The following is a 24,954-nucleotide window of genomic DNA, read 5'->3' as shown; positions in this document are numbered from 1 at the left end:
GGTAGAAGGCATCGGAGAAGAACCAGAGAGCGCAGAGACGACAACGGAGAGAGGGAGAAGAGGCCTGAGAGACCCCCGAAGTCATAAGAAGACCCCCGAAGTCAGCAGAAGACCCCCAAAGTCAGCAGAAGACCCCCAAAGTCGGAAGAAGACCCCCGGAGCTGCCTAATAAATTACTTTAAAAACCTGTGTAGTGGTTTTTTTTATTGACACTTTTTTTCCCCAGGTGAATGGGTAGGGGTACGATGTACCCCATACTCATTCACATAGGGGGGGGCCGGGATCTGGGGGCTCCCGGATTCCGATAAGACTCCCGCCCGCAGACCCCGACAACCAACGGCCAGGGTTGTCGGGAAGAGGCCCTTGTCCTCATCAACATGGGGACGAGGTGCTTTGGGGTGGGGGGGCCTCCTTGCCCCAAAGCACCAACCCCCCCATGTTGAGGGCATGCGGCCTGGTACGGTTCAGGAGGGGGGGGGGCGCTCATCATCCCCACCCTCTTTCCTGACCGGCCGGGCTGCATGCTCGGATAAGGGTCTGGTATGGATTTTGGAGGGGAACCCATGCCGGTTTTTTATTTAAAATTTGACGTGGAGTTCCCCTTCAAGATTCATACCAAACAGTGCCGGGCATTGGCGGGAATCTAAGTGGGATCCCCGTGCTTGTCGCTCATTGGGAAAGGAAAAAACATTTTTCCTTTCCCGATGAGCAGCTCGGCGCTGTTATCCTCAGCTGACACAGTGCACTGCGATTACCTGCGGTTATGTGTGGATAGCTGTGCTAAATCTCTCCTGGACGCAGTCAATTCTATTTTTTCTATCCGCACCAAACTGCATGTAATCAAAACACAGCTAAACGCAGTGTGTGAATGGAGCCATAGGAAAGCATTGTGTGCTTTTAGCTGCGGTAGAAAACTAGAAAATCCGCAGCTAAAAGCACCATTCTATCAGTCCGTGTGAAAGGAGCCAAAGCCCTGCAGACTGCAATGCACTGAGTGCAGCAGCTCCGTTCTGTTCCCTCACTCCTCCCCCCACCATATAAGGAAACACAGCTTCTCTCCTCCTCTCTCTCCTTAGAATACCTGCTCCCTCCAGGTTCCTGGGGCACTGCACAGGGCTGGGCTCTCTCTGCTGCTTCCATCCAAATTCTTCTTTTGGCGTCAAATGCAGGAGACCAGCACTGGATCAATCCGCCACTGATGCAGGCTCCTCACCACCCAGCCCCTGCCGGGTCTAACTGATCATTAGCAGCTTATTCGGCTGTATCCCTGCACTTTACAAAAGATTCCCTAGCCTCTTGCAGACAGGATTCACAGCAGGTACCAAATAATTTGTTTAAAATCTTGTGACTGTACTGTAATACCTCTGCGGAAATTTTGGGGGTGCTATGAGGGTGCTTGAAGATTTTTTGGTGGACTTTCAGCACACCCAAGCACCCACCTGGCGCCGCCAGTGCAGAAGGCCATGTCCTGTGGCCAAAGACACTTTGGAGACAACCCAAAGAAGAAGGGAGGGAATATAAGTGCAGTTTGTCCTGCAAGTGTTCTTTTCCATTAATTATTCTGAAGCCTAAGGCCATTTTTACACATGCGGACCGTTTGTTCGTTTTTCATCCATCCTTTCACGGATGAAAAACAAACATCAATGCATCTCTATGGAAAAATGGATATAAATGGATGATCATAAAACAAATAAGTGCAGCGCAAAAAAGAAACTCATAAATAAATATTAAAAGTCCATATGCTCTAAACTAATATATATAATAAGTCCATAAGATCAGAACTGTATTAAAATACTTCTGGGTGCACACAGGTCAATCCCTTTTCAGCAGATGCAGTAAGTAAAAACATGAGGATGCGCTTACCAGACCAGGTGGACCCCTTAATTACAGGGGGTCTTTGGAACGTATATGGACCAATGGCACACTGCTCAGCTAGATGTCATCTGCGGGAGGCAATCATCCGATGTCCCGGGATCCGAAACAGGCAGGGAGATCCATGCATTGATAACAGGATAAGCGGCAGACCAGGCTGACCCCTTAATTACAGGGGGTCTTTGGAACCTTAAATGGACCAATGGCACACTGCTCAGCTAGATGTCATCTGCGGGAGGCAATCATCCGATGTCCCGGGATCCGAAACAGGCAGGGAGATCTGTGCATTGATAACAGGATAAGCGGCAGACCAGGTGGACCCCTTAATTACAGGGGGTCTTTGGAACCTTAAATGGACCAATGGCACACTGCTCAGCTAGATGTCATCTGCGGGAGGCAATCATCCGATGTCCCAGGATCCAAAACAGGCAGGGAGATCCGTGCATTGATAACAAGATAAGCGGCAGTATTCCCCCACAAAAAAAAGGAAGGAAAGAATCTAAGAGCGATCCGTTTAAAAAATATTTCCAAAGAATTTATTTCAAAGTAACAGACACAGGGTAAAAGCGCTCAACGGCGCCGCAATGAATATGAAGGCTCTCCTTCAGTGGATACAGTCTGTTCGCGTCTGAACAGCTGTTGCTTGAGATGGCAGCGGGTGATGTCGGCCGTGATGCTCCGCCCCCATACGCGGCGTTATGTCACTAAGGACTTCGTCAGCGAGGGTCTGACGAAGCCCTTAGTGACGTAACGCCGCATACGGGGGCAGAGCATCACGGCCAACGTCACCCGCTGCCATCTCAAGCCGACAGTTGTTCGGACGCGAACAGACTGTATCCACTGAAGGATATACTGCCGCTTATCTTGTTATCAATGCACGGATCTCCCTGCCTGTTTCGGATCCCGGGACATCGGATGATTGCCTCCCGCAGATGACATCTAGCTGAGCAGTGTGCCATTGGTCCATTTAAGGTTCCAAAGACCCCCTATAATTAAGGGGTCCACCTGGTCTGCCGCTTATCCTGTTATCAATGCACGGATCTCCCTGCCTGTTTCGGATCCCGGGACATCGGATGATTGCCTCCCGCAGATGACATCTAGCTGAGCAGTGTGCCATTGGTCCATATACGTTCCAAAGACCCCCTGTAATTAAGGGGTCCACCTGGTCTGGTAAGCGCATCCTCGTGTTTTTACTTACTGCATCTGCTGAAAGGGGATTGACCTGTGTGCACCCAGAAGTATTTTAATACAGTTCTGATCTTATGGACTTATTATATATATATATATATATATATATATATATATATATATATATATATATATATATATATATATATATATATATATATATATATATATATATATATATATATATATATGTATATATATATTAGTTTAGAGCATATGGACTTTTAATATTTATTTATGAGTTTCTTTTTTGCGCTGCACTTATTTGTTTTATGATCATTAATGAGGCTGGTGTTATCCTTTAGTGTTCAGCTTGCATTTTCTACTAGGTTTAGTTTGCGCTGATTGTATTCTGTTTTTTATTATAAATGGATGATCATCCATTTACATCCGCTTCCGTCAACATATGCTTTTTGAAATGAATCAAAACCCTATTTTTCTTCCGTTAAAAAAACAGATGTAAATGCATGAAAAGATGGCTCCAGGACTCAAGTGGTTAAAGACTAGTTGGCAGATGTAAAAAACGGATGGAAAACTGATGACAAACTGATGTAAAATTCGTCTTTTTCTTTGAAAAAAAAACATGCCTGAACCAATCAAACGAACAGTCTGCATGTGTGAAAGGGGACTTAAAGTGTCACTAAATCCACAACATGGCTGTGTTACATGCTGTACATACTCACTCAGTCACTATGAGATTTGTTTTCTGTATTCTGCAAAAAACCTGGTTGATCCTGCTGCTTTCTATCTCCACCCTCTGTTCTTGTCCCCAATTCAGCTAGGCATTTTGCAGCTATGATGGCAACTCTGCACATGCTCAGTTTTCAGTAGCTTTCTATGCTGATTGTTTCCTCCCTATCACATCTGAGCAGCCCATGTGACTATAGAGTCACACATGTGGGTGTATACACAGTGCTAAATGACAGCCCACTTCCTCCCTCCTAATCCGTGCCCACTAACCAGCTAAACACAATGGGGGAGGGATATTACATGTAGATTAATGAAAGCTCCACCGCCCTCTTATTCACAGATACAGGATGGAGGGGTGTGACACATCCTGTGATTGGAAGAAATCCGCCCACATCATGTTATTTCCACAAAATAATAAAGATTTAATTTCAAATATAAATTTATATGACAATGTAAAACAGTTTACTTATGTTATTTATGTATTTTTACTCTGTATTCCAAAGCCTTTTTTAAATTTTGAACATGTGACCAGCAGCAGAGCACTAGAAGCTCCTCCTGCTTAAGTTTCCCTACAGACAGGCTGGGAAAGATCTAGGTCATGTGACATCTGTATATCGATAAGAAAGAGGGTACTTAAATTTTTTTTTGTTTAAATTATTACAGTGCCATCACCCACATACAGAAATAGAAGGGACTATGTAAATTAAACAGTGTGTGTTTAGTATCACTTTTAAGAAAACTAAAGAAAAAAAAAACATTTACACTTGGTGTTAACAAGTTAAAATCATTTTTTTTTGCTAGAAAATTACTTAGAACCCCCAAACATTATATATATTTTTTTCAGACACCCTCGAGAATAAAATGGCGGTTATTGCAATACTTTGTCACACCATATTTGCGCAGTTGTCTTACAAACGCAATTAGCCCAATTTGTTTTATATTGTGAAAGATAATGTTACGCTGAGTAAATTGATATCCAAAATGTCATATTTAAAAATTGTGCCCGCTCATGGAATGGCGACAGACTTTGACACTTAAAAATCTCCATAGGTGGCGCATGCGTGGAGCCTGAACGAGCGGACATGCAGGCTTAGAGCTCCGCTCCAAGGACATTCATGCCGGAGAACTACAAGCCCGCAGCGGCTCCACAAACGATACCCGCGATCACCCCTAGCCTCACAGAGTCCTCCGCTATTTCAAACATGGTCCTGGGGGGCCCTAAAACCAAATATAAGGCCGGTAACATCAAGGACACTCTGTCCAGGCTGTCTGCCAAGATGGCGCCGCCAGCTTCCTCACAGCCCAGCACACCGCGCTCTATCAAGCCACAGACACACAGCCTGAAGACACAGGATTTTGACGGTGAGTCTGATTCTGACACTGGCAGCTCTCAGTTAGTAATTCAGTCTAGCATGTTCAAACAATTCAAACGAATGCTACAGAAAGCCCTAAAGCAGACATCAGACCACATAACTGACGAACTGACCCACAATATTAGAGAGCTGGGTCAGAGAACTGCAGAGCTGGAAGTGCAGGTAGATGAAATAGAAAACCACACACAGCTTTACACCACTGAATTTGAAAATATCAAAGAGGAGAATTTAGTGCTGCAGGCCCTTTTAGAGGACCAAGAAAATAGAGATAGCCACTCTACTCTACATATCAGGGGGATCCCTGAGACCATTCTTGATGCTCAGAACATCATGATTGCCCTCTTCCAGGAACTACAACCTGCCATCCCCATTGAGAGGCTAGAGATAGGGTGCATAGAGCCCTGGCCCCGAGCAAACCTAATGGCCCACCCAGTGACATTATAGCTAAATTCCACTACTACCGCGCTAAGAAACAGCTGCTCACATCAGCCAGAGGAAAAAATTCCCTCACCTTCCAGGGCCACACATACCAGCTCTTTGCAGACTTCTCCCCACTCACAGTGGCAAAGAGACGTGCACTCAAACCCCATCTGCAAGTACTTCAACGCAACCAAATCGCATACCACTGGGGCTTTTCATTCTCGAACCATTTCACCCATCTTGAAACCAAATATGTTTGTCGCTCAGCAGAGGAGCTGCAGGCAGCCATGATGGACCTGGGCCTCGTGGATCACATCTAACACAGGGACTCATCTTGTAGGTGCTCGGCCTCTCGTTCCCCACAAAAACAAGCAGTGGCCTGCTCTACTCATTTGCCTTCCACACGTCAAAATCTCTACAAACGCGGTCGCTTCGATAATCTGGCACCATCCACTGAGGATTCGATGGACTGACTTCACCCCAGAGCTCAGATTTGTCTTCAATAAAACCCCCCAGCAACCCATACTGGTTGTTGTAACTCTCTGACGACAATATAGCAGAACCCGGCCCATGGACCTGAGCTCCCCTCCATTGATTTCCCCCGGGAACTTTTCCTGCACCTATCCTAATGCCACAAAAATGTCGATATTACCAAAATTCTTATACCTGTTCAGAGTACTCCCCATATCAATACAGTCATATTTCCTACAACTCACGCAGCAGAGAGTTATGTCCTACATTTGGGGTACTGCCAAGCCCCGTATCCCTAAATCAACGCTCTACCTTACTAAACTGAGCTGTGGGTTGGGCATACCGAATTTCTCTTCTTACTATTATGCGGCACAACTCGCACAATAGCCCAAATATCATGCAACGGTGGAAACATCCCTGTGGGTTGCTATCGAATTGATCAAATGTGACCCCACCTCTGTGGCCAACATGTTGTGGCTCCAACCCAAGGATAGAGCTCACCTCTCAAACCTCATTAATAAAAACTCCCTGGACATCTGGGACAAATTTAGGGGCTCCCGCAATCTCCAATCCCCACACAACCCCCTTCTTTCCTTCCTCAGGAATCCAGCCTTTTACCCTGCTTGGGAATCCCCACTGTCATTCACAGCCTGGTCTAATGCAGACCTGTTTCGACTACATAAACTAGTCTCTACCAATGCTATTCATACATTTCCTACGTTATGCAAAACTTTTGAGCTCCCCAGAACTGAATTTTTTCACTACCTGCAAGTTAAGAACTTCTATATGCCCTTCCTCATAACAGGTTCACAGATAAACCAAATGTCACAATTCAAATGCATTTGTAAGAGCGACCCACACATCAGAGGACTGATTTCACTCCTATACCAACACCTTAATGCACTCCCTAATGAAGCACTACCGTCTTACACCACCAAATGGACACAATACATGGAGCGCACATTCGAGATCGCAGACTGGTCCAGTATATGGCTAGCCACCAAATCCTTCTCCCCAAATTGCTTGGCACTAGAGACCAATTACAAAATTCTAGCATGATGGTATCTAGTAACAGCTAGAATAGCAAAATGTGTCCCATCCTATTCAGGGACGTGCTTCCGGGGCTGCCCGGCATCAGGTACCCACATCAACATATGGTGGCAATGCCCGGTAGCCCAAGAATTATGGAAAAAAATATTTGCTATGGCCTCCAAAGCCTTGGAAACCAGTATTTTTCCTGACCCAGCCACAGCCCTTTTGATTTTTAAACCGGCCGAACTCACCCAGTCTCAATTCCGACTACTTATCCACTTTACCACTGAAGCCAAACAAACCATAGCCAAGGCATGGAAATACCAGACCTTGGTTGTGGCTGAAGCCAAACACAGGATGAATAGAGCCCTTATCTTTTCCATAAGATTTGGCAACCTTGGGTCAAACACTACTTACCCCCTGATTTCGATGAGTCGTTGTTATTGCCTTGTTAATTAACTTGCCTCACCATCTACTAGGTGCATTTCCTGACTGCGGACCGCACTACCATCGTGGGAGACTTTCTCTCCTCCTTTTCTTTTCCCCTCCCTCTCATTTTCTTCTTCACGTTGATCTACTGAGTGCAGGCATGATACAACGACACTTGCCTCCCATGCACTCATGAGAAATTGTGGCCCACTTCAACCCCGCACTTCGGCCTCTTCCCTCTATACTTTCCTTTCTCTATCTTCAACCACATGGCCCATAACTATGGGATATCCACAAATCTTCCAATCTATAGCTTATAGCTAGAGATGAACACATATCACTTCATCAGCTGTTATGATCTTTACCATTTTCTCTTAGGATTACCATATTACATGAATGAGGGTGGTAGTGCGAATAGCACAACACTTTTGTACCTCCTATAACACACCTCGAGTTCTAGACGAGGACAATCTGTTGCCTGATAGATGTGCCCTCACCCGTTCACAGCTTGATCCCATGAGGGGCAAATAGGTGGTCTGGAGGCACATCCCACAGTGTTCACTGAATGCTAGAGGGCCCTCGTTCCAGCTCTCTAGGTCATCCTGTTTCATTGACTATCTCTATGGATCATATCCTTAATGTTCACTTCTAGACGTATAAGCTCATGCATGCTACTGTTCAAAGTGAATGTATCCCGAGTAACTGTTTATAAACTTTTCTGTCTTTCTTCTGTATACCTCAATAAAAATATTGAACAGAAAGTTTATAAAAGGCAAAAAAAAAAAAAAAAATCTCCATAGGCGAAGTTTACCAGTTACCGGTTTTGAGTTACAGAGGAGGTCTTTTGCTAGAATCATTGCTTTCGCTCTAATGATCGTGGCAATATGTGTGGTTTGTACACAGTTTACTTACTTTACTTTACTCACCTTTACCGTGACTTACGTATGCGTTCACTTCTGCGCAAGGTGGGAAGGGGCGCTTAAAAAAAAATGTTTTCTTATTTATTTTACTTTTTATTTTTTATTTTTACACTGTCCCTTTAAAAAAAATGTTTGGAACACTTTTATTCCTATTACAAGGAATGTAAACATCCCTTGTAATAGAAAAAAAAAGCATGACAGGACCTCTTTAAAAAGAACTCAGATCTCACATTTACACTTATTTCCAATAAATAAATAAATAAATAGTCTTTTTTTTTTTAATAAAAAAAAATTTCCCCTTTAGGACCATTGGGCGGAAGTGACGTTTGAGGTCGCTTCCGTCATCCAATGGTATGGAGTCGAGTGGGGGCCATCATTCCCTCACTCATCTTCATGCCTCTGAGGGGAGAACATCGGATCATCTCCGCCGCTACCGACAGCTCTGGTAAGCAGCGGAGATGACCAGGACGTGGCGGGAGGGGGATGGGCACCTCTCCCACCGCCGATAAAAGTGATCTTCCGGCAAATCCGCCGCAGAGACCACTTTTATCTGAAAGTGGAACGCCTGCCATTTTTAAAAATACCGGGGTTATGGTAGCTATCTGCTGCCATAACAACGGTATTCAAAGTCAAAGTACTGACATATAACGCTGGCGGGCGGTCTGGGAGTGGCTACGTTTTAATGCAGACAGGCTGGGAAAGATCTGGGTCATGCGACAGCTGTATATCGATAAGGAAAAGGGTACTTAGATGTTACAGTACTAAGTATAAAATTGATGCGCTTTAAATAAATAGTGCACAATATGCTGCTGCGACTAAGCTTAAATCCAGGAATAAAAAATGCATACATGTGAATAAAATAAATAAATAACTATGGTGCTAATACATGTGTTAAAATTGCCAAAATAAATCTTCAAATTGGTGATGTGACGGTGAATATAAATAAAATAATAATGACACTCTGAGTACAATGTCCAGGCAGAGATAAATAGTGGGAGAAAGTAAAAATAATTAAACAGTTCCTTCCCTTAATCCAGATTGATTGACTCACTGGGTTAGATCGTTTGTATCAGGATATTTAGTTTTTCTTGCATCCCACTTCAGCCATAATACTGCTGGTGATTCAGTAGATAGTGCATAAGCAAAACAGGGACAAGAGATACACTCACAAACTCCGGTCTATTAGAAGCATTCAAATAAGCAGATTGCAGTCAGCCGCTGTGGACGAGGTTTCCCATAGAGAAACAGCTGCTGTTAACCTTCAGGTGTATTGCAGCACTGAACGTCCTAAGCTCCTCCCACGCGTTACATCACTGACACGTGACTTTTTCAAGGATAAACCCAGGAAGCCACGGCCTCTGTATTTAAGTCCTATGGCATTGTGGTTACCATGGAGACAGCGCTGTGTTTATTGGATCATCATACTGCTTTCTGCTACTAATGACATGTAAATATTTTGGCTTAAGCCTTATTTAATTGTTTTACAAATTATTAAAAGGGGAACATATATTTATAAATACAGGTTTGCAAACAAATATAGAACACTTCCAGATAAAAAATAAGAACATAAAAATGGACCTAATTAGTGCGGTCACGAAACTCCCTCCAGTGGTAAATAGTGTTACTACACATTCAATGTTAACACCTCAGATCGCATGTCATTACATACTGCGATAGATAGCAAAATCACTAATATGTATGTGTACTTCCACAAGTAAAATACCAATTGATCCATATTGTGTAGTTACTAGCAACATATTGGATAGGCCCGTATTACACTCACATCCACTAGTGAAAATTATATAAAAAATATAAAAAAATTAAAATAAAAGATTAAGGTTACATTGTTGCGCCACTAGTTCGCCATTGCAACAATGTTTAAAAAAAAATTATATTGAAAAATTAAATTAAAATACTAAATAAATTGATATACATAATTGACTAGATGCACAACCCAAATATTTGATACTATACACTCATTTACAGTAAAATCAAATATATGATCCCTATGATATTAAAAAATTAATAATAAAAATAAATTTTATTTAAAATAAATACTAAAATAGACTATCGTTATTATGATATTAAGTGTAAAGAGACAATAAATTTACGTACCAATTAATACCAACAAAAAAAAATATAAATTAAAATTTAAAAATTAAAAATTAATATATATGTAATAAATGTTTAAAAATTAGTAAGGCATGTTTTGAGAGTATCACGGAGTATTAAAAATCTGATATGAAGCAATTAAGATCAAATTCTATGTTTAAGCCATTTGGCGCAAGAGTCCCCATCTGGAATATCCATTTAGACTCGCTTTTACTGAGTTCCCTTATCTTATTTGAGCCTCTCTAATGTGGCTTGTATTTCTGAATCGCCCAAAATTTCAACTGTTTGGGGTCACTATTGTGGTGCATAGCAAAATGTCTGGAGACATTATGCTTAGGGAAAGATTTTTTGATGTTCTGGGTATGTTCCCTTATGTTACAGTGCCATCACCCACATACAGAAATAGAAGGGATTATGTAAATGAAACAGAGTGTGTTTAGTATCACTTTAAGAACTAAAGAAAAAAAAAAAGACCAAAAATACAAATTTTGGCTGTTGTGTAAGAGTGCTCATATAACGCAATGTGGTTGATTTAATAAGGGAGTAGAGCAAGGGTAGGCAACCTTTTGAGCATTGTGTGCCGAAAAATGTCCCACCACTGTACCACCCTGCACATCTGCCCCACCACTGTACCACCCTGCTCATCTGCCCCATCAATGTACCCCCTTTCTCATCTGCCCCACCAATGTACCCCCTTTCTCATCTGCCCCACCACTGTAACCCCCTGCACATCTGCCCCACCACTGTACAACCCTGCACATCTGCCCCACCTCTGTACCCCCCTGCTCATATGTTCCACCACTGTAACCCCCTGCACATCTGCCCCACCACTGTACTACCCTGCACATCTGCCCCACCTCTGTACCCCCTGTTCATATGTTCCACCACTGTAACCCCCTGTACATCTGCCCCATCAATGTTCTCCTTTTCTCATCTGCCCCACCACTGTACCTCCATGCACATCTGTCTCACTACTGAATCACCTTCTCATCTGTCCTAACACTGAACCCATCTGCTCATCTGCCGCACCACTGTAACCCACTTTCTCATCTGCCCCACCAATGTACCTCCTGCACATCTGTCTCACCTCTGTACCCCCCTGCTCTTCTGCCCCACCTCTGTCCCCCCTGCTCTTCTGTCCCACCTCTGTTCCCCCTGCTCTCCTGCCCCACCACTGTAAACCCCTGCTCTCCTGCCCCACCACTGTTCCCCCTGCTCTCCTGCCCCACCACTGTAACCCTCTGCACATCTGCCCCACCAGTACACCTCCTTTCACATCTGCCCCACTGCTCTACCCCCTGCTTTTCTGCCCCAACACTGAACCCCCTGCTCATCTAACCCACTGCTGAACCCCCTTCTCATCTCTTCCACCACTGTGCCTCCCTGCACATCTGCCACACCGCTGTACCCTCCTGCTCTTCTGTTCCACCTCTGAACCCCTCCTGCTCATTTTCCCCACCACTGTACCCTCCTGCTCATCTGCTCCATCGCTGTACCCTCTTCTCATCTATGATATGCGGGATATGCAGAGTGGTGAAAGGAGATGAGACACATCTACCTGTCCTGGCACACTCATCCTGCTGATCCACCTCTCGCATCCAGCCCACGTGCTTGTATGTGATGTATGGGATGTCACATACAAGCATCTGGAATGGATGTGCAATGATGAGCTCAGGTCAGGGGCATTTTCTGAAAGCAGTGGGCCTGTGTGCAGGTTCATAAGTTGGGCCCCCGCAGCTGAGAAAAGGTGGTTGGGTGTGATTTTCATTGCGCTGAATACTGGCTGTGGCTTAAAGGGACACATAGTGCAAGGGTTCAATAGTAAGTGACGCAAAGGTTCAGGAATAATTTCAACAAAGTTCCCAAAAGCTCAACAGTAATTCCACAAACTGTCACCTGATTGTGGTTTTCTCAATCACAGTGAAATCCCTTCTTTCTGAGATTGGTAGTGGCAACCAAGTGAGTCATCTTCTTCCAGATGGTGGGCGGGGCTAGCAGGACTATGATTGGCTTTAGCAGTGGCTAAGACAGTCCTCCTCCTGAAAACAGGGGCCGCCCCCCAGCAGAACTGCACCCAATCTCTTCCCCATCACAAAAGCTGACGATCGCAGCTACAGCAAAGTTATAGAACCAAACAATGTTCCCCATCTTTTACAATGTGTGGGCGCAGTGCCTCCCCCTCAGTGCAGGTGCGGTGTGGGGAATTCTGAGATTGGAATGCATTAGTGTCTCACTGATACTTTCCTGCACTGGTCTGCTAATGGGTAGGGAGTCGAGTGCCGGAAAAAGAGGCTTTAAGTTCCGCTTGTGGCACCAGTGCCAGGGGGTTGCCTACCCCTGGAGTAGAGCATGTTCACTTTGTAAAGTGCACATTTACTTCACTCAGTGAGTAAGGAAAACTCGCAGGGTGCTTGCTTGCCAAGTATAGAAGCAAGCACAGTTGATACTTTTTATTCCACCAATGTTGCAGAAGTCACCTTGGAGATAGTAACTACAGTATAGTACTATGTAAACACATGCCTGGGAAGATCTATTCTCATCCTAATAACAGGACTTGTGAACAATGTGTTTTCTTTTTAATTGAAACAAATTGGTTACTGAATAGACCAATAATGTGTTTCTTGTAATTTAGTTACTTTACAGCTGACTGTATCAACTATGGGCTTTGAGACAAGTACAAACACCCATGAAAGGTCTTCTATCCATATTAAAAAAAAAAAGATATATAGAGATACAGCTGACACATAAAACTGCTGGAGATATCACTTAACCAATATACATAAGGCTGCATTCACATCTGAGCAACATAGAAATGTGCAAAAATTATGTTGAACCACATGTCACACTTGTGCTGCCATTATTTCGTACGAAACGCGAGTAGCAGTCTCACATTTTCTGTGCAAAAAACATTGAGTCGCCAAATGTGCTTGGCTTATTGCCAAAAGTTGGTACTTGAGCTTCTTTGTCACTTTTGGTGTGCGACAGGTAGCCTATTCAAGTTAATAAGCCATCACACCAAAAATACACTTAAACGTGCGTCGCTACACTCAAATGTGAATGTAGCCTTATAAACTGTAACCTTTGGGCTTGCCCTCCACTTCCACTGACAGTTTCTTTTTCCCCGCCATCTTTTCTGATGCCTCTTCCAGTCCAGCACCTTATCTCTTCAGTCATTGGGCAGCTGGTTATGTAAATCCTGCACAGGTCCCCTTGAGTTACATTATCGCTCCACCTGGTTTCATTCTCAGCTCTCCTTTCCAGTAGGAATCCTCTATACGTGCGCCAGCCAGGGCCATCTTTAACGCAGGGCAAAAGGGGCAACTGCTCCAAGCCCAGTCATTCTTGTGGGGCCCAAAGCAGCTGACCCTTGAGCCCGAACTGCCCGCAAATAGTTGATAAGTGGATTTGGGAGGTCCCAAGATCACCGCCATTACTAGTAAAAAAAAATAATAATAAAAATGCCATAAAACTATCCCCCATTTTGTAGACGCTATAACTTTTGCGTAAACCAATCAGTATACCCTTATTGCAATTTTATTACCAAAAATATGTAGAAGAATACATATCGACCTAAACTGAGGAAAAACATTGTTTTTTTATATATTTTTGGGGGATATTTATTATAGCAAAAAGTAAATAATAATGTGTTTTTTTTTTTTTTCAAAATTGTCGCTCTTTTTTGTTTATAGCGCAAAAAAAATCACCAAAAGAAATCAAATACCTCCAAAAGAAAGCTCTATTTGTGGGAAAAAAGGGATGTCAATTTTGTTTGGGTGCAATGTTGCACGACTGCGCAATTGTCAGTTAAAGCGACGCAGTGCCGAATCGCAAAAAGTGCTCTGGTCAGGAAGGGGTAAAATCTTCCGGGGCTGAAGCCAGCCATGCCTGCAGACTGAAACCTCATAGGCTTATATGGTGCCATGCCAAAAAGCAGCTCTAGTGTCCACTGTCCAGGATGTCCCCATACAAGTCTATGAGGGCTCAGTGCTCAGTGGGTATTTCCTGCCTAACTAACAACAAGTAAGATTATATTTGCATTTAACCTATTTTTTTTTGTTTTTTTACCTGTAAAAGCCTCTCTTGTATAGATATCCAAAAGCCCTGAGTCTGTTACTGGGTGTGATTATAGCTCTACATTGGTCCTCTTTGCACCTCCCCTGACAGCTGTTATGTATGCAGGGAAGAGGAGGGTAGAAGGAGCTGGGCCAGCACAGAAAGTAATCAGACACTCCCAGAAGAGAAGAGCACGATGATGTGCAAGGAGTTAAGAGCCCTTTCCTGAGGAAGTCTTGATTTTTCTATGCTTTTATCTGCAATTTTTCAAGTTGGTGATGGGGTCTCTCTATGCTGCAGTACGGTTCCCAAAACAATATCGAGTCGAGCTGAGCACTGCTCAGCCATTCACAGGAAGCTTTGCATTTTTATGAATGAATAACAAGGCTTCAACAATATCGAGTCAAGATGAGCACTGCTCAGCCATTCACAGGAAGCTTTGCATTTTTATGAATGAAGAACAAGGCTTCCTCTAATTGGGTGATGTGGAGAGGAAGGTGGATGAGGTCACAGTCTATACCTTCTTTCATAAAAATTCAAGGATTTCCTGTGAATGGCTGAGCAGTGCTCAGCCCGACTTGACTTTGTTCCAGCAGCAGAAGGAAAATCCCTGTAATGCTGCTGGAACACAGTGCTGTATACTGTATGTAACTGATGTGCCACACAGTTTATTCAGAGCTGATAGCAGCCGTATTTCTTAGTAACGGAAATCGTTTATACTAGGGATGCACTGATACCATTTTTTTTTAGAACAAGTACGAGTGCTGATACTTTTTTCTTTAGTACTCGCCAATACCAATTACCGATACCTACCGCAACTGTTTTGTTTTCACTTCAGCTGTCAGCAATGGTACAAAGCATTAAAAGTTATTTACAAATGAAATAAATAGTTTTTTTATTAATTTTGCGCTTTTTCAATCTGAAATGTGTAAATATATGTTAATATATATATGTACAAATATTAACTAACAAAGCAAACAAAAAAAAAAAAGTTTTAATTGTTTATCGTTTATAAAATGAAAAAATTACGTGAAAAAACACAAAAAAAACCAGGAATATAATAATTAAATAGAGAATAGGGAGTTAATTAAGGCTGATTAAAGAAAATTAAGGATTAATAAGGGGTTAAACAGAGGAATATTTGTTCATCCCTTTGATCTGCAGATGAAGAAACAGAAACATACCAAAAGAAACAATGTTTCTTTTTATTTTAGTGTTTCAGGGCTGAGCAATGTTGTTAGTAAACATTCCTGGCTGCTGTTTTTTTTTTTTTGACAGCTCCAATTACCGGACTTCTTTAACACTCCAGCTGTCAACAGGGGAGACCCACTGACAGCTCAAAGAATCGGGCCTGAAACTATTGGTTTCAGGTATTGGTGCATGTGCATGAGTACCGATACTTGTGCAAATACTCAGTATCGGCACCGATATCGATACTAGTATCGGTGCAACCCTAGTTTATACAATACATGGGCACCCGCATGCAGATCACAAGAGTAACGCATTCACCTGCAGTGCAGGAAACATGCATGGAACATTCCTTTCCCGCACTGTGTTTTGGTATGAACTTGCTATAAAGTAACAAAAAACCTGGCATTAGGCTTTAAAACAAACAAAAGCCCGTTGACACAAATCCTTACTATGCCTACTAAGATCAAATCAAACCTGGGTACAACTGGGAGTATGCAAGGGGAATTTGAAGTTCAACTAGTGTTGTATTATCATTTTTTTTATATTAATTTGTTTCAAAATAAAAACCCAAGGTAGAAATATTTAAAATGTGCATCCAGCCAATGCTTTTCTTTTAGTTTTGAATAGAGTGGAAAACAATTAGAACTCCTTTTTTGCATCTTACTATTTTCTGGGACTCCATTAAAAATAATTCCTCCACTCTTTTCAAAGCTAAAAGAACGTTTTAGTTGGGCCTAAACTTGAATGCATTTATATGGGTGCATGCGTACATTGCTGCCGTCAGATGCATATTTTTCTGATTTTGATTTTACAGATCTGAACTCAGCGTACGTTTACTGGTTACTGACTTTAGGCACTGTGTGCATAGGCCTATAAAAAACAATAAAACTGCACTTAGATCTGTGAAAAAAAAACTGCAGTACTGATATAACGCTGCATTTTTTGGTGGCCATGTGCATGAGCCTTAAATATACTTTCCCAACACAAACCAATATTTCTGCTGAGTTTGTCTAACATATGCTGTTTAACAGAAAGCTGATGTCCTGACAATTTAGCAATCGGTTAAGGAATTTGCTAGTGTCTGACTGGCTATTGTAAGAAATAGTCCATTATGGGTTTAAAAGAGAAGTATGGGAATTTTATTTTTCCCATAATCATACTTACCTAGGTGGATGCAGCATTGGTCTGATGCTGAATCTGTCCCCTGCCGCCACTGCACTGAGAACTGAGCGATCGAACATCACCGATGGATCGCTTCTCACAGCTCCCCGAGCGGAGAGCTGCTGCCTGTCAGTCAGCAGCTCTCCTGCTCTGCCCCCCACCCCACCCCCACGCTCACTGGAGCACTGAGCTGTGGAGGGGTGGGAAGTGACCATCTCAGGCTCTCACCGGCTCGCTGAGAGGCTGAGACGGCCATCAGTCCAGGCACCTGGCGGATCCAGACTCCCAGAGTTGGGATGACGCAGTGCCTGGACTGATCTCTGTGACGTCAGCAGAGAGGGGACTTCAGACCACTCTCTGCTGAAAATGGGTCACAGGAGTGCAAAACTAATTGCACTCCAATGACCCATAGGAGAAGTCCAGCCGAATGAGCTCAGGCTGGTCTTCTCCTTTAACTTTTTCTAACCTGACCCAAAAGGGACTGATATATAAAGACTCAGGGCCCAAAAGGGGAAGCTCTGCTTGTTCCCAACCCCCCCCCCCCCTCCACTGCCACATTTAGCAATTTTTGGGGCAGGGGAGCAGATACCTGTCAAAACCAGATTTCTGCTCCCACTTCTGGGTAAGATCACCACACAGTGATCGCCGCGATCTACGAAATCTCCTGCCCCCCCCACCCCCCCCGCTGCCTTCTGGGAGACACACAGGGCATGCGCAGTAGGAAACAGGCTGTGAAGCCGCAAGGCAGCCTGTTTCCCTTAGTGAAGATGCTGGCACCTGGTCCCAAAGCCGATTGGCTCGGGGTGCCAACATCGGGGGTTACCTAGACAGGTTAGTGTCCTTATATTAAAAGTAAGCAACTACAGTATTTGTAACTGCTGACTTTTCTTTTTTTTTTACAGACTGGAACTTTGCTTTAAGTGTTCCATTGCAGTGTGTTAATGCACACACATTATGGCACTTGCCAAGCTGCATTACGTTATCTCAATCCATTCAATGCTGAATGGGCTGACAATGCACAACATTTTTTTTAGCAATGTAGCACACCACAACACACATTTTAAATGTTATGGTGCATTGAGGTGCATTGTACTCCACTGTACAATGCATTAAGGTGCCATTCTCACCGCACACAGAGAGCTGGTGGGTTGCCATGCATTGTGATGAATCTAAATGGGCCCTAAAGCCTTTGCCCATAGCAACCAATCTGTGTGTTTGATATATTGATTATAAGAAACATCTATACAATAAAATATATGATGTGGCACTCTATGACATCTAAGTTTCTCCAAACTATGATACATCTATACAAGGGGATACTTATGAAAAGATCTGGAGAACCTTAAAGTGGTTGTAAAGTCTTGGGGCTTTTTTACCTTAATGCATTCTATACATCAAGGTAAAAAAGCTTCTCTGCTGCATGTGTTTCCCCATGTGAAGCCCACTAGTGTATTCTTCCAGGATAAGGTGCTGCTGGCTACCTAGCATGCACCTCCCAATCTCGTGCATGCACTTAAAGCACAAGACATGGCGCATGAATTGTTTATCGGGTTGCCATCACAACAGTGCTTATCACCGCCTTGCATTGCGTCATTTACTGTTTGGAAATAACGCGATGCTAACAGGAGGCGATACCCACTGACTCTTGGGAATGATGACACACAACTCCCAGGAGCCAAGGCACCAAAGGAAACGATGTACCTCGCCTCGGCGGTGCTAAACAAGAAGAAAACAGTTTACAATGAAAACAAGGTAAATCAAACCAAAAAAATGTCCAATGTGGTTTTAACTTGAAGCGGATGGTGCCAACATGGACACGTGGGTGGAACTCTCCTTTAACAGTAAGGCTCCTTTCACACTCGTAAATCGCAATCAAAGTCGGACCAAAGTAGTACAGGGATTACTTTGAAGTCGGTGTGACTTGAAGACACACAGATATGAATGGTACTCATTGTGAATAATGCGGTATGCAAGTGCCTTCTGTTTTGTGTAGCCACAGGTCAGAATCATGGAAGCCAAGCAGTGTCAGGCCAGACCTATGGCTACATGATGGATCTCCAGTTGCTGCAAGCTTACATTTTTGTGTCATTTTACACTGATTCTTTTTTTTTTTTAATGAAAAATGTATTTTTTTTTAAATAACACAACAGTAATCAAATAAGCATGCAGTTGAGTGAAAACGTCACAGCACAGAACAATGAGGCTCCGCATGAGAATGTCTTTGCACTGATTCTAATCAAAGAAGATATTCCTAAAAGATGTATTGCAGCCTCAGAACTCCTCCCCTTAGATACCTGTATATGCATTGTAATTGTGTCTCCTGCTGAACTCCTACCTAATATATTACTGTGACTTAGGCTTCATGTACACGGGACGTTTTAAAACCTCTCCTGAATGATGTAACTTGACAGATAGTAACCGACGTTTAAAAACGTCCGTGCGTTTAGAAGCATTTTTTGTATTCCAAATAGATTTTTGACTATCTCCATTAAAAACGCCTATAAACGAGACACGGCTAAAGGCAAGTTACCACGTTTACACACGTTTACAAGCTCTTACAGGCATTTGGCGTTTCAAATGCCCCCTGAACATCCGTCCGGAACGCATTTTTTTTGCTTTCCAAAAAATGCTTCTAAACTCAACTGCCTGGAAACAACTATAAATGACCCTGTGTGCATGTACTGATAAGATAACATAGAGGACAGTTCAGAGGCAGCTGAAAAAAATTCCCAACTGCTCCTAAGGCCTCATGTACACTGCTGCTTGTAAACGGACGTTTAGCAGCAGTTGGGCATTTTTTTCAGCTGCTCCTGATCTCTCCTCTATGTTATCTTATCAGTACATGTACACAGGGTCATTTATAGTCATTTCTAGGCAGTTGGGTTTAGAAGCATTTTTTGGAAAGCAAAAAAATGCGTTCAGGACAGATGTTCAGAGGCATTTGAAATGCCAAATGCCAGCTTGTAAGCGTGGTAACTTGCGTTTAGCCGCGTTTCATTTACAGGTGTTTTTAATGGAGATACATTTTTGACTATTTGAAAATAAAAAAATGATTCTAAACGCGAACGCGGCATACAAACGTGGCAAAGCGGATGTTTTTAAACATCAGTTACTATCTGTTAAGTTAAATTGTTCAGGAGACATTTTAAAACGTCCCGCGTACATTAATCCTTAGCGTCCGTTTACCAGCAGCAGTGTACATGAGGCCTAAGACCTCATACACACTATTAGATTTTCTGCAGATTTTTGTCTTCAGATTTACCAAAGCCATATAATATGAGGTCAAACCTTAAGGCCCCATACACACTATTAGATCTTCTGCAGATTTTTGTCTTTAGATTTACCAAAACCATGTAGTGAAGGGCCTCCCTTATTGCATACAAATTGAAACTCTTAAGATTTGACCTCATATTTAATGGTTTTGGTAAATCTGAAGACAAAAATCTGCAGAAAATCTAATAGTGTGTATGGGGCTTTATTTAATGCTGTGTAGCTATTTGTACAACTGCTTGCAGAGGTATAAGTTCAACAGAAAAATATTTTAGGGTTGTCAAAGTGTCAGATAAAATATTTCCAACTTGAAACATAATAACAACACAACAGTTAAGTTGTAAACGTTGCAATTTTCTTTATTGCTGTGTTGTGCTTCATATCTAATAAAAGCATGCAAAAGAGCATACCAGCTCATATGCATTTCACAATTGCACAAAGGTGTTTCCTATTTTGTGTGTAAAATCTGGTAAATCCTTAATATTAACACGCAAAACATAACAATCAGAGGAATTTGAATACAGATTTGGAAATTAGGACAATCGCATTCCTTAGCTAAAAGTAATTTTTTTTGTTAGACAGATCATAGATCTAAAATAATACTCTCACAACATAAATGACCCCTACACCTTCCTCCATGCTATGATGCTGTTCGTTTTTTCCAGCAGTCCCTCTTTGCTATAAAAGTGCTTGTGCCTTGATAGTAAACAGATTGTAATACCATGAGATTTCCCTATAGATATACGATGATTAAGCCCCTATTTAATAAGGTTGAGCTTAGTCATTAAAGTGATAATAAACTCAAAAACAAAAATCTATTATATTGCAGCTTACTATTTCTTAGATGTGATTGCTACATTAGTTTTTTTAATGCTTTTTTTTCTTTATTTTTACCTGTTGATTTAGACAGCAAGTCTGTTATTTTTCATCTTTTTTTTTTACCAGACAAAACTGTCCAGACAATGTGGGAGTTAAAGGTTTGAAACAAACCATTTACCGATGACAAGGTACTTTCAATGGTCAGCTTTTATTCGTTTATGTAAAACCTATATCCCAAAAGAAAAAAAGTGTTGCTGGAGTTTAATTTAAATTTGTTAGTCGAGTCCCTCTAAATATGCCACTCTAACACTGCGGTCTCCCCGGACTGATGTCTAAAGGTGTCTCCATTGATCCTCTATCCAAATTGGAGACTACTACATACAAGTATTGATTTTGTTTTAAATGTGTTCCTTTGCTTTTCTAATCGTTAGTGGGGCCAAATCAATGTTCGTTTTTTACCACAGTGACGGGAAAATTTGAAGGAGCAGAATAGTACAAAAATTTTTTGTAGGAATCTCGGCCAAAAATCTATATGTGTATGGCCTGCAAAAGACAGCAAGAGTGGTACAGGAAAAAAAGCCTAAAAAAACTAAGACAGCCACCATATTTAAAGCAGGTGTAAAGGCTCAAGGTTTTTTTTACCTTTATACATTCTATGCATGAAAGTAAAAAAGCTGTTTTCTGCCCCCCCCCATACTTACCTGAGCCCCATCTCGATCCAGCGATGTGCACAAGAGCAGCGGCTCTCCCGGGTCCCTTCCTCTTCATTAGCTGAGATAGCCACTAGCACCCATCACTTTCAATCACAGCCAGTGAGCCAATGAGGAGAAAGCAGTGGCAGGACTGAGCTGCGCTTCATGTGTGAATAGCTACACAGGGCAGCGAGTGGTCCCATAGCAATCTGCTTGATATGGGAGCACTCGGCAGGATAGAGGGGCCAGGAATACTGGCAGGTGACCTGAGTAGAGGAAAATCAGAGTTGCTCTGTGCAAAATTAGTGCACAGAGCATGTATGACATGTTATTAGAATAAAAAGCTGCCTTTAATATCACTTTAAGGACTGGTAAACTGCAATATTTAACATTTTTGGTTTTGAGTTTAATACTGCAATAAAGTGTACTGCAAAGAGTAACAATGATGTGAAAGTGCAGCCTCCTATAGCAACCAAGCAATGTCAGTTTTCTGCAGTAACATTGTGAAAGATACATTTAGGTTAGGTTCTCTGGATGCTTTTTAATATCAATAATAAGGCTGGTTGTTTCCACATTTAGTCAAATGATTAATCAACCCTAAATATAAAAGGTAATCAAGAAGGTGGGTTCACTTTGCCAGCCCTAGTCTCCTTGCCTAGTACTGTGGATGTTGCACTTTACACAATGCTATTTTTTTTATCAGTAATAATATTTGTTTCCACATGGGACACATTTGTTACAAATGATCAATCAACCCTAAAAAGTCACTAAGAAGGTGGGTTCACTTTTTCAGCCCTAGGCTATGTCCTTGCCCAGTACTGTAAATGCTACACTTTGCCCACTTCTCTTTATGCCTGTGAATAAGACCATTTGTTTCTACATAGGACACATTTGGTCAATTGGTCAAAACCCTAAATTTAAAACGTCACCAAGAAAGTGGGTTAACTTTGTCGCTCCAAGGCTTTTTCCTTTTCTAGTACTGTAGATGGTGCACTTTACCCACTGCTCTCTATGCCTATTTGTTTCTGCGTAGAACACATTTGGTCAACTGGTCAATGAACCCTTAAAAAGTCACCAAAAAGTTGGGTTCACTTTTTCTGCCCCAGGCTATTTCCTTGCCTAGTACTGTAGATGGTGCACTTTGCCCACTGCTCCTTATGCCTATTTGTTTTCACATGGGACACATTTGGTCAACTGATCAATCAACCCTTAAAAAAAGTCACCAAAAAAGTTGGGTTCACTTTGTCAGCCCCAGGGTGTTTGCTTGCCTCGTACACATCTGTAGACTTCTGAAAGCTTCCGACGAATCCTGTTCCATCAACTCTGGGGTTTCTTCCAAAATTTGCCCTGGGATTCTAAAGCTCAAAGTACTTTGATTGACCAGCAGCCTAGAGGCGGTGGATGTTGGGAAGCTGTTTCTTCTGTCCACCACACAGCTAGTTCTTTGAAGGAACTGAAGAAAGTTCTCCTCTACAGACCCCTCATGGCTGGAGAGGCCTAGCTGTTCATCCAAAGACTGTTTTAGGAAACATTTGGGGATCCTGGCAAGTTCAGTTCGTATCTGCCTGTTCAGGCAGCCATAAAAGAAGGGGTTGACCGTAAAGGAGGTATAAGCAAGCCACTTGACAATGTTCTCCCATTTGGTTCCAGTTCCAGAGGCTTTGTAGGAGTTGTTCTCTAGGGCATTTTGGACATGATAGACGAAGTAAGGAAACCAGCACATGACAAACTGGCCACCTATGATCATGAGGGTGAAGGCTGCTTTTGCTCCCCCCAACGTCCTGTCTGGGGAACCTCTATGGGACCTGTCCCCTGGCATGATGTTGGTTCTACTGCCAGTGGAGTTGGACCTCTGGCGAGGACTTGCTGCCCAGGAAGGTAGAGGTCCATGTTGCATGGCAGCTATCCTGGCCACCTTGAAGACGTTGCAGTAGACTGTCACTATGATGACCAGAGGCAACACAAAATACACCAAGACGAAGAAGGTGACGAAGACTTTCCTGTGCCCCCCCGCATTCCTCTGCAGGGAGCACCGGGTGGCATTCACCAGGCTGGCATTGTTGGAGCCACTGCCGGCCGATGGTAAGAAGGGCACGGTGGACGTCAAGGACGCCTGCAGCCAGATGAAGATGAGGACGGAGATGGCCAGACCCAAGGTCATCTTGACTTCGTATCTCATGGGGTGTACGATGTAAAAATACCGTTCGATATGGATGGCAGACACGGTGAGGATGGACGCGCTGCTGAAGCAAACCTCCAAGGAGATGTAGGCTTGGCACAGGCTCTCCCCTAACGGCACCTTACCGGAGCTGGCCACCATCCCCAGCGGCATCACCGTCATGGCAGCCAAGGTGTCTATAATACACAGGTGGACGACGAAGAGGAATTTCCGGAGCTGGGGCGTCTTCAGGATGACGGCGGCCACCGCCACGTTCCCCACCACGGCGCCCAGGTCCAGCAGAAGCATGAAGAAGAGCCCGATGTACCGGGGGATGGAGTCCGCCACCGCCTCCAGAGCCGAGAACGAGCCCGACGAGCAGTTAGTGCTTCCATTAACGCACGGGTGATCGGCCATCCCCATCCAATGCAGCCTAGCATTGGTCATCTTCTCCACTCAGGAGCATCTCTCACCTGAAGGTGGACCTTTCATGGCACGCAGCATCCCCTCTTCACACTGCTACCAATGTCCTACTAATGCCGTACCTATCTCCAGCCCCACAGGCGTGTATAGGGGAGTGCTGGCTCCCTGCACAGACTCTGCCGGAGGAGGAGGAGGAGGTTCTCAGCATCCATCTCATCACACTTGACGTCAGGTGACAGCATCTGACCGTTCTTCACATGGAATGTGACCCTCCTCACATAACATCTACGATCCAGACTGCTCTTTTCTATCCCCCTCCCTCCCCCTTTATTTAACGGGGTGACAACGCTCTTCCTTCTGCAGTCAAATGACTGCAGAGTTGTCACCTGGACAGAGTAGATTTAAAAGAGACGTGTAGGGTTTGTGTTATTTTTCAAAATCATACTTACCTAGGTGGATGCAACATTGGTCCACCACAGGTGTTCTGTCAAAACAGACAACTCGCAAAATCTCCAATTACGTCACTTCCGGTGACTCTTGGCTGTTTTCACAGAACACCGGCAGCGTATACACTATAGTACATGACGACTTGCCTGTTTTCACAGAACACCGGCAGCGTATACACTACGGTACATGACGACTTGCCTGTGTTCACAGAGCACCGGCAGCGTATACACTAC

The 24,954-nt window shown here is 43.2% G+C and overlaps 1 protein-coding gene across 1 annotated transcript; it reads right to left on the bottom strand.

Annotated features, from left to right (window-relative positions):
• Positions 1–20,543: 20,543 nt before the first annotated feature.
• On the bottom strand, positions 20,544–24,597 carry LOC141132023 (G-protein coupled receptor 61-like). The gene has a single exon (XM_073619968.1). It carries the CDS (start codon positions 24,296–24,298, stop codon positions 22,931–22,933), a length of 1,368 nt encoding a protein of 455 aa, XP_073476069.1. The 5' UTR covers positions 24,299–24,597; the 3' UTR covers positions 20,544–22,930.
• Positions 24,598–24,954: the final 357 nt, after the last annotated feature.

Source organism: Aquarana catesbeiana, linkage group LG03, assembly GCF_042186555.1.
Source record: "Aquarana catesbeiana isolate 2022-GZ linkage group LG03, ASM4218655v1, whole genome shotgun sequence".
In the NCBI taxonomy this organism is placed as follows: Eukaryota; Metazoa; Chordata; class Amphibia; order Anura; family Ranidae; genus Aquarana; species Aquarana catesbeiana.
Note: the sequence above shows the minus strand (reverse complement) of the source record. Positions and strands in the feature narration are given on the sequence as shown.

Excerpts from the sequence above, each read along its gene's own strand:
- LOC141132023 (XM_073619968.1), bottom strand. The coding sequence starts at position 24,298 with ATGACCAATGCTAGGCTGCATTGGATGGGGATGGCCGATCACCCGTGC.